The sequence below is a fragment of the Gavia stellata genome, chromosome 16 (genome assembly GCF_030936135.1).
Source record: "Gavia stellata isolate bGavSte3 chromosome 16, bGavSte3.hap2, whole genome shotgun sequence".
Lineage (NCBI taxonomy): Eukaryota > Metazoa > Chordata > Aves > Gaviiformes > Gaviidae > Gavia > Gavia stellata.
This window is the reverse complement of record NC_082609.1, coordinates 11,828,737-11,838,639: the sequence shown is the minus strand read 5'-3', so window position 1 is coordinate 11,838,639 and position 9,903 is coordinate 11,828,737. Positions and strand designations below refer to the sequence as shown.

General features: G+C 51.7%; 1 protein-coding gene across 1 annotated transcript; it reads right to left on the bottom strand.

Moving 5' to 3' along the window:
* Positions 1-2,982: 2,982 nt before the first annotated feature.
* DUSP1 (dual specificity phosphatase 1) lies at positions 2,983-5,631 on the bottom strand. Its single transcript, XM_059825292.1, has 4 exons — positions 5,208-5,631; positions 4,914-5,062; positions 4,536-4,755; positions 2,983-4,026 (listed from the first exon to the last, which is right to left on the bottom strand). Exons 1-4 carry the CDS (start codon positions 5,575-5,577, stop codon positions 3,656-3,658), a joined length of 1,110 nt encoding a protein of 369 aa, XP_059681275.1. The 5' UTR covers positions 5,578-5,631; the 3' UTR covers positions 2,983-3,655.
* Between the last annotated feature and the right edge of the window lie 4,272 nt (positions 5,632-9,903).

Genomic DNA, 9,903 nt, shown 5'->3' with positions numbered 1-9,903 from the left:
CCCTGCTCTGGGCAGCGCACAATGGCCGTTGTTTGCCTTCGGGGCGGGTGAGCAGCCTCTGGCTTGGGAGGAACAAAGCCCGGAGCCAGCTCCTGCAAACACAAAACATGCCTTTTTATCACTTTGTGACAAATTGGTTTGTCAGCAGCAGGAAGTGATGTTACTGCCGTCCTCACCAAGGGGAAACTCCTTGTGGTTTCCATGGGGATGTATGCAACTGTAGAACTACAGGTTTATATAAGCTGAAAGCCCTGCGCACGCCCACTGCATGCCGGGTTTCTAGGGGTCTTGGATCGGATACGAGGGGCAGAGTCTCAGCTGAGCCCCGCTAGTGCGGTGGAACAGCCAGCTCATGTGGGAGCCAGGGGAAATGGGAGTTCAACGCTGTAAACTACGGTGAACCGTGTGCCTTGATATCCCAAACAAAACAGCGAAGCAGGGAAATAAATAAGGGGTGAGAAGGGAAAATGCCTCCCCAGCACTTCCACAGCAGCCAAAGTTCAGCTCAGCTCTATTGCCAAGGCATCCTCCAGCTCTGCCACGCATGGGCTCTGCCACTGCCTGTCTCAGCCCCTCGTGCCTCCTTGCCCAGCTCACACCTCCTCTTCTGCCCCATACCTCACTGGCTGCCCCGCTCCTTCCCCCCCTGCTCCCAGTGAACCCCCCAGCTGAGCCCCCCATCTCCCCAAAACTGCGGCACTGAGGTGATGTTTGCAGGTCTCACTCCGATCTCTCGTACTTTTCACTGTTGTTCTTGCCCCCTTATCCTCCCCTTGTTTGGACTGGGAGCAGTTTGGGATCTGGGTGCAATCCTGTCCACAGAGTTTGCAGGAGCCTGTGGGCTCCGGGCACTGTGAGGCTCTCATCATGGACGACAGCAGAAGGACCACGGTAAAGACTTGGAAAAGGACATCGCACGTCTGCAGAGCTGGAAGTGCGTGTCGGTGCCTCGCTGGGACCGAAGCCCTGCTGTCGCTGGCTGGCTTTTCCGCCACGGGCTTTGTGCTGAAGCAGCTCTCTTTTGCGCCCCTCTGTCAGGTGCCTGCTTAGGTTATAAAAGCTGATCGGCTGCCAGATAATGAGTTTTATTGTTCCAAGAAACACATAAACAAGCTCCCCCAGCTGACGGGGAGCGGATTTCTGTTTGAATTGTGATTAACAGGCAGGATTTTTTTTTATCAGTTGCATGGCCAGGGCTGCCAAGGTTGTATTTTTCCACTGAACAAGCTCAGCTTTGCTTTGAAGGTGAAAGTTTGTTCCACTGTTTACTGCAGGTGTAAAAAGGCTCATGTGTTCAGAGACAGCCTTACATGCTTTACAGGGAGAGCAGTGGTCAGTGCAATCCCATGGAGAAGCACTACCTGCCAAGGGACTTTCCATAGATGAAGGGGTTTTGCAGGATGGGACAGACTTTGGGGAGGAATATTCACTTTGAGGTTCATGCACACTTTAGGAAAATAAGGCTTTCTAACTTTGTTTCTTAGCGCTCAGGCATCTCTCCTCCTTTTAGCTGCTCCATTTTTTTTTTTATCCCCTGGTGTCAGGTTGAAGCTTGGCGATGGTTAATGCGTAGCACTGACGACAGAGCTGCGTCGGAGTGGTCGCTCACGTGGAAGAATTTCAGATGCAGCAGTGCATCATCCCATCCTTCAAGGGCACCTTCTCCCAGGAGAAGAGTCCTGGATTTCAGCACCATTAATACTCCAGGTAACTTGCAGAATTTCAGCAGGAGTTTGTGGTGCTTTGCTTGTCTCCAGTTACATAACAAGAGCACAGCTGCTTTCTGCTTAAAAAAAACCCTCATCTACAAGCTTAGGATCATAATTGTTAAAATGCCTTGATTTTACACGAAGAATCATAACCTGCTGTATCCGCCCAAGCAAAACTATTTTTGACAGGGCAAAAGTAGGATCTGACTCCTTGAATATCAGAGATGCAAGGACTGGTGGCTCCCTTCTAGAGTGGATGCAGGACACCTGATGTCCTAGTGCTCCCTCAGCATCCATCTCCCTGTTACCAGTATTACTATGCTGCCTAGGAAAGCAAGCTTCCAGCTGCATCTCTTCTACATCAGCTTCCCCTGCTGAGGGTCTGTCACAGCAACACAGCTCCCCCCATACACATCCTGCCCCACACACCCCATGGAGACCTGCAGTTCTGTCACACCACGCAGCATTATCCCTGCACCATTTGCTGCCCATCACCCTCACCCTGCAGCTCCTGCCCAAGCTGCCAGGAGTGCTGGCCTGGCAGAACTCCCCTGCCTGGCTTTTATACACTACAAAAAAACTCTTCATTGCCTCAACTGAAGTGCCAGATAAAAGTCATTCCAGTGAGAAATCGCAGCAGGAGGTATTTTCTTACCCAGACCCAAATAAATTAAGTGACTTGTTGGTTACCTGATCTCTTGTTATGCCCCAATTTGTTTACAGAGATAGCCCAGCAAGCCAAATACTTCAGGCATCAGAGGCAGTTTGAGTTGCAAAAAGTAATCAAGGAGGTGGGACGGAAAAAGAAAACACCTTGGCACAAACCCACATAGGAGATCTGTTACCAACAGGTTAATTTTTAGAGTTAACCTTTGAAGCCTTAAAAGTAAACAAGCAATAAGGAAGCTTCTTCCTCCTTCCCAGGAGGAGGACTATTTTAAATTCACTGTAGCCCTGTGCCCAAGTCTCAGCTGGTTCAAACTGTCACAGCTCTGTGGCCACCACCGCAGCCAAATCCACCTTACAGCTGAGAAGCCAGCCTTGGCTCTCTGCCACTGCATGTAATTATACAGGGACAAAGAAAAGCTCAGGTTAAGCAGCAGCAGTAATTTCTAGTCAATTATGTTGCTTAAATCCATTTTTCTATCTAGTTCAGCCAAGACCCAGTGTCAGCAGAGTTGAAAATCCAAATTTCTTACAGCTCTTCACCTGGGAGCTTCCATGTGAGTTCTGGGACTGTAAAATACACAATTTTAAAGAATGTATCATCCAGTTCAATAGAAATACCATAATTTATTCTGTTTGTATAAAAAGTTATAATCATGTAACAAAACTATGTCTTCATAAGAAGAAATATATTATTTCACATCATAAATAAATCAAACATACAACCCTTGGCAACTCAAAAAAGCACTCGCCTGGTGCTTTCACGTCAGTGCTTGGGAAACAAGAAGATCTGACAGATATATACACACACAGGATTACAGTACCAAAAAATACTGAGGTATTCGGTTTCTCTAGAAATGAAACTTTAGGTTTGTGAAGGCAAAAACCCAATGCACTACTGTAAAAATAAATAAATAGGACTGTCATATAAAAGGGGACAGCATCAGTGTTGCTCAAAGTGTCCAGGAATGGGAATACTGGTGAGCATGCTACTAAACATGGAGCAGGCTTAGGACAGACAGAAGACAAGGAGGAATAGCTCAGGAAGAGACAGCGTCCTTTGATATGTGTAGACATCCAGGTATCGGCTTTAAAAGTCAGCAGAAAAGTCAGTAACACCTAGCTCTCTGGCATCAGGTGAGCTCCTCTCCGTTTGCCACGCTGTTCTGGGATGCATGGATGGTTCTCCACAAAACATTAGTGGCTGATGACACTGTCCCTGTAGTTATTGCACTTCTGAGACAGTAAGTCTGAGTTCTGACCATATTTTCACCTGCTTTTCAGCAGCTTGGGGAAGTGGTGATGGGGCTCTGAAGATAGCTTAAAGCACTAGATGAGGTGTGAACGGGGATGGAGACTGGAAAGTTAAAGACTGTGGTGGTCGACGCTCCTCTGTCCAATACTGACATAGCAGGGCTGCCAGCTTCTGCTGAGCAGTTGGGGGCAAGGACCTGCGACTCAAACTGAAGCAGCTGCCCCATGAAGCTGAAGTTTGGGGAGATGATGCTTCTTCTCTGCTTCACAAACTCAAAGGCTTCATCCAGTTTGACTCTGTTGGTCCTCATGAGATAAGCAAGGCAGATGGTTGCTGACCGGGAAATGCCAGCCTGGCAGTGCACAAATACCCTTCCTCCATCACTTTTAACAGAGTCTGAAAGAATTAAAATACACAGTTAGCAAACAAGTCCCACTGCTTCCGGAGGTGGGAAAGCACAGGCTGCTCTTTTACATTTCTTTAATCTATCCCTTCCTTAGCCTAATAGGTGCACCCGGTGCTTTTGAGACAAAGAGCCTTTGTCCCGAGGGAACCAGCAGTCTAGCTATTTCCATTCCGGGCTCCAATTCCAATTATAATAATAGGTCCTCCAGGTCACTTTAGCAGTCTTGCAAGATTACTTTAATACTGATCCGCTCAAATTCACTAGCTCTTTTCTGCAAGACCAGTGCCTCTTGATTCAAGATTTCAAACAGCTCTGTGAAGCTAAGATTATTCCTCTCAGTAGCATAAAATTAATGGAAGTGTTCCGAGTATCCCTCCCCAACGGAATGAAACTCCCCAATCTCACATGTAGGTTTTACCAGGGAAAGCCATGCCCAAAAGCCACTTCCCAGGGTACATTACCCCAGAAAAAGGGCAGACTGTAAAGGGAGCTCATTTACCTATGAAATCAATCGCCTCGTTAAACCAGGAGCTGATGTCTGCCTTGTGGTTGTCCTCCACGGGGATACTTTTATACTGGTAGTGCCCTTCAAAGTGGTTGGGGCAGTTCGCCGAGACATTGATTAGCGCTGTGATCCCCAAAGCATCCAGCATGTCTTTCCGGGAGGCATGGTAAGCGCTGCCCAAGTAGAGGAAGGGCAGGATTTCCACCGGCCCACCCTGAAAGAGACGGGACAGACAAGCGGTTAACTTCGCTCGGCGGCTTCCAGCCAGCCCCGCTCCCCCCGCCGCGGCAGTCCGCCTCGCCCTCCTGCGGCGCCCGCTCGCCCCCGGGCCTCGCCCGCCCCCCGCGCCGCCGCCCGCCCGTCCCCGCTCACCTGGTCGTAGAGGGGGGTGCCGCAGGAGCTGCACCCCGAGTCGGCGCTGCCGGGCGCGCTGCTGGCGCTGAGGGGCAGGCTGAGGCCGGTGGGGGCGGCCGGCTTGGTGCAGAGCTCGGAGCAGGCGGACGAGAAGGCTTCGTAACCTCCTGCGGGGGCAGAGGGAAGAGAGGCGCCGGGTGAGCGCTGCGCGGCCGGGGCCCGAGCGGGACCCGCGGGCAGCGCGGCCGGGCCGGCTGCGCCCCCCTCCCGCCTCTCCGCCGTGGGGGCCGGTGCGGTGCCGGGGCCACTCACCCTTGAGGAAGCAGATGCGGGCGCCGCGGGCCTCCCTGCAGAGCGTGCCGAGGGCCAGCAGCAGCGTGCTGTCGCGCTTGGGCAGCTCCAGGTCGGCGCTGCGCTCGTCCAGCAGCACCACGGTGTGGACCAGCCCCTGGCGCAGGCGGGCGCGGAGCTCCTCGTTGGGGACGACGTGCTCCAGGGCCAGGGCGCCCTTGGCGCGGCGGCGGACGATGGTGCTGAGGCGGACGTTGCAGGAGCCGCGGATGTGCGCGGCGTTGAAGGAGAAGAAGGAGCGGCAGTCGAGGACGAGGCACTGCGCGGCGCGCTCCTGCAGCAGCCCCCGCAGCGCCTCGCACTCCAGCGCGCACACCCGCAGGTTCACCATGGCGGCTCCGGCCGAGGGAAGGAGGAAGGCGCGGTCGGTGTCGGAGATGCCGGTGTCCCGCGGAAGCTCAGCACCGCACGACCCAGTCGGGCCCCGCACGCCCGCGCCCGCCTTATATAGGGCCGCGGCGCCGGGCCGGCGTTTTCTCAATGGGGCCGCGTCACGTGGGCGCCCGCGAAGACGTCACCTGGCGGGGCGCCAGCAGGGGCGCGCCCAGCCCCGCCGGCATGACGTCATGTGCCGCGGGGCCGCCGGAGCGCGCCCGCGCGCCCGTGCAGGCACAGGGGCACACGGCTACATATACATACACAGGCACCCCCCCACATATGCATACACACACGCGCGTATACATACACATACATATGCACACACGTATACATGTACACACTCACATACGCTCGGGTACTATACACGCAAACGCATGTAAACATATATACACATACATAAATAGACATATGCATACGCTAGCACTCACCTACACACATATATATACACACATAAACACATACGGGTGCCGACATCCGCACACAAATACACATGCATGTAAGCATATATACACATACATAGAGGTACACATATGCATACACTAACACTAACACACACACATATATACACACATAAACACACACAGATGCCGACATCCGCACACAAATACTTGCCTACAGACACGCATATACATACATACACACATACACATACACATATAAATACACACATACACATAGCTATATATGTGCATACACATTCATACATGCACATGCATATATACATACCTATCCATACACACATATACATGCACACGCATACACAGACAGGTACACCCATACACACACACATACACACAGACTACACACATCTACAAACACACACACATCCCCCCCCTCAAACACACACTGCCCCCGTGCCCAGCACTCCCACCACAGGTGCCATGGGGCTGGGTCGCTTCGATGCCGGCTGTCCCCTGCCCCATGGCTCCGGGCCTGGGGCACCCTTTATCCACCCCCCGCCCCGGGGGAGCACTGGCCGCTCCCCCTTTTCGCACAGAAATCAGAGCCCTGCTGCGGGCAGGAAGCTGCTGGAGCTGTAGCGCAGGAGGATGTGGAGCCATGGGTGTGGGCATGCATATTCTTCTAAAATATATGTGTAAAGAGATGAGCATACGCATACATATATTTGTATTCATGCATAGACATATATACATGTACAGACATACCTACACATAAATATATATGTGTAGACATATATTTGTATATATATTTAAAATGTACACACATATTTGAGAGCTGTTCCCACCATGGTTTATGTGTAAGGAAAAAAACCTTACACATAGTAGACCTGCGGCCCATGCAGCCCATGTGTTTTCCACACAGCCAACACCCCCAGAAGTTGGGGCTGCCCAGTAACTGGCAGTGGAGTAGTGGGAGCTCTCTTCCCCCCCCCCCTTGGTAGTGCATCAACGCTTCCCAAAAGTTTTCTTTCCCCCGTGGGTGACCAGCTTCCACCAAGACACTCGGGTATTTCTTACTCAGGGCTTCCAGTCAGCGTCACTTCCACTTCCCCTGCCTCCCTGCCATGCCTCCCCGGCCCCGCCGGCTCCCGGCTGCTGGCTGCCGCCCCACCGCTGCCCTCCCAGCACCTCCTCCCACTCGTCCCTTTTCCCCCAGCCCTTTCCCAGCGATTTTTCTTCCCCCCTGCACTGCCAGCCCCAGCTGCACTGCTCCTTCCTCCCCCCTCTCAGCAGTTTTCTGTTTTCCCTTCTTCAGCTGCTTCTTTCGGAGAAGACCTCTCCATCCTCCCTTCATTCCGGGACTCCTCTCCCACCCTCCCGCCCCACCAGCCTCGCGGGCTGCCAACCATCAGTCCTCAAATTTTCCAGCTTCTCCCCCACCAATGTCCCCCAGTCTTTAACCACCTCAGACCTTCTTCTAAACCCAGCCGGCTCTGTATCTGGCCGAGAGCTCCAGGGCTTTCCAGGCTCTCATGGGCTGTAGGGAGCAGGGGACATGGGGAAGGGCACGGGCAGGCAAATGCCAGCTGCTGCTCTACCCACTTATCGCAGGATTGTCTCTGCTCTGCTGAGCAGTGGGGTTTGTGCCAGAACTGCAGCCTCGAAGCGAATCCGTTTTTTCAACACATTCCTTAAAAATAAACACAAGATTGCACTTTTCATTCCATTTATTTGTTGTTCTTTTAACAGTGGGTTGGAAACAGATTGCGAGAGAAATGCTCATACACTTCAGTGCTGGGAAATGACTCCACTCGACCACACCATCACCCACTCTGTTACTGGGACCCCGCAGCTGTCCACAGCGCATCGCTGGGTGTGAATCACGGGTCCCACCAGTTGGGTGGATGACACCAGTTGGGTCCCTCCGCACCACGAGCGCATGGGAGGTGGGCAGGGAGCAGAGGCCACACCGCAGGCAGCAGAGGACCAGCCTGTCTGATGAGCTCCAAGCCAAATCCTCGCAAGACGTGGTATCACTGTGGCACCACCACGCCATGGCCAAGCTCTGGTGACCTTGCTTGTGAGCTGTCGAACACTGACCTACCCAGATTTTTCTAGGAGATGAACAGCAGGACTTACCAATTATCAATTCCTTGACAACTTTTTGCAGCAGAAACCAGTATTGCAGATGGCCACAAGACAGGACTTTAGTCATCACCTTTTCCTAGAGAAAATGTCCTCCTTTTGATACGGAACTCAGACGTTGCCTTTTCTGTAGGCTTATACCCAGGAATCACTTCACTTTACTCCTTTGGAGTGTGATGCCAGAGCGATTTAAGGCATCACCTGGCAGGAGCACAGGAAAGGCAGGGATTCTGCTCAGCCGGCGCAGAGAAGCCCTGCGGGGTTAGGAGCTGGGAACATCCTTCTCCCAGGGGATTTGATTGGGATGTTGCACTCTTCCATCCAGCCCAAAGCCTTGTGCATTCCAGAAGCAGCAGCATGGGTTGGGAGACCTCACTTGAACGCTTTAATGGAAAGCAGTATTTAACGGTGCTGTGCCGCTACTGCCTTGTTAGTGGGAACAGCCAGCCAGGGCTCACAGACGCAGGCATCCCTATGCCGCTGACGGTCTTTTCTCTTGGTGTCCTAAACTCTTCTCAGTGTCCCACACAGAAAACAAAGCTAAAAGTCTGAGATCTTTTCCCCCTAGTTTGGCAACTTCAAATTTTCCCAAGTTTTTAAAGAAATCACCATGTCTGACACCTGCACAGCTAAGTGAGGATGTGCTCTCAATGACAACCACCTTTCCAGCCATGATGTTAACCAACATCATACAAATATTAAATATGGGCCAGACACTGTGGGCCAGATACCTTGGCTGCTCTGAGACAGTGCAGGGAAGACATCCAGCCGAGGCCTTTGCGCAAAGGGAATTTACCTCCACAACAATGATAATTGCTCTTCGATGGACTTATGTAATTATGAGACTTTTGAATCTGATCTTGTTTACACCCAGTGCAAATGAGGAAGAAAAAACTTCATCACATGTGGCAGTGTGTACTTAATCACTTGTAATCCTGGACTAGCTATTTCCTTGCTTTACTCTATCTTTGTTTTCTTTTCTTAAATAAACCTTCAATAAGAATGAAAGAAAGGAAAATACAAAACAGGGCTGAAGTGGCTTTTAGGAGCTCACTCTGGCCTGAATTACTTTCTTAAGGGTTAGATTTCCTGCTTTAACAAAAGCCAGGAAATACAAAATTAACCCCTTCCTCCAAAACAATCCCTGTTTGCACTTGGGCGACAATGTCATTGTAAGGGTAATAATAGAAACAAGAGCATGAAGTCTGGGGGTGGGAGGTGATGCTTTGATTTGAGCAGATGGGACCCACTGCCGGCATTCAGCCCCCCTTTATACCCTGGGCTTTAACAGTTCCCATGTTGCTCTGCCAAAATATCTACAAGTCCATAACGGCATGAGAGCCCCATGAGTGCGAGCCGGCACTCATGGCATTAGGGACTTCTTGGGAAAATGACTTCATGGCAATTTCATCATGTCACAGCTGAGCATGTTGTCTTTGTCTCAGCGGGACCAGAGACCTGGCTGGCTTTACCAGAGGCTGCGGGTCTCCCAGTGCAACCTGGTTGATGTTTATCTCTGGGAGTAACAGAGGGCTGCAGACAGCTTTTGCATTGACTGACACTGATGCCAATTTGTTAGCAAACTGGTGACAAGTGTAGATAACCCGTGGCCTGGAACTGGCCCATTGCACAAACTGGTTACCCAGTAATACTGGTTATTCAGGCTTTTTAACTAGTCACTCATGGCCAAAATCAGTCCTGAACCGTTCCAGCAAAGCCAGAATTACAGCACC

Excerpts from the sequence above, each read along its gene's own strand:
- DUSP1 (XM_059825292.1), bottom strand. The coding sequence starts at position 5,577 with ATGGTGAACCTGCGGGTGTGCGCGCTGGAGTGCGAGGCGCTGCGGGGG. Across the intron at positions 5,063-5,207 it reads CCGCATCTGCTTCCTCAAGG|GAGGTTACGAAGCCTTCTCG; the intron begins GTGAGTGGCCCC and ends CTGCCCCCGCAG. Across the intron at positions 4,027-4,535 it reads CGAGGCGATTGATTTCATAG|ACTCTGTTAAAAGTGATGGA; the intron begins GTAAATGAGCTC and ends TAATTCTTTCAG.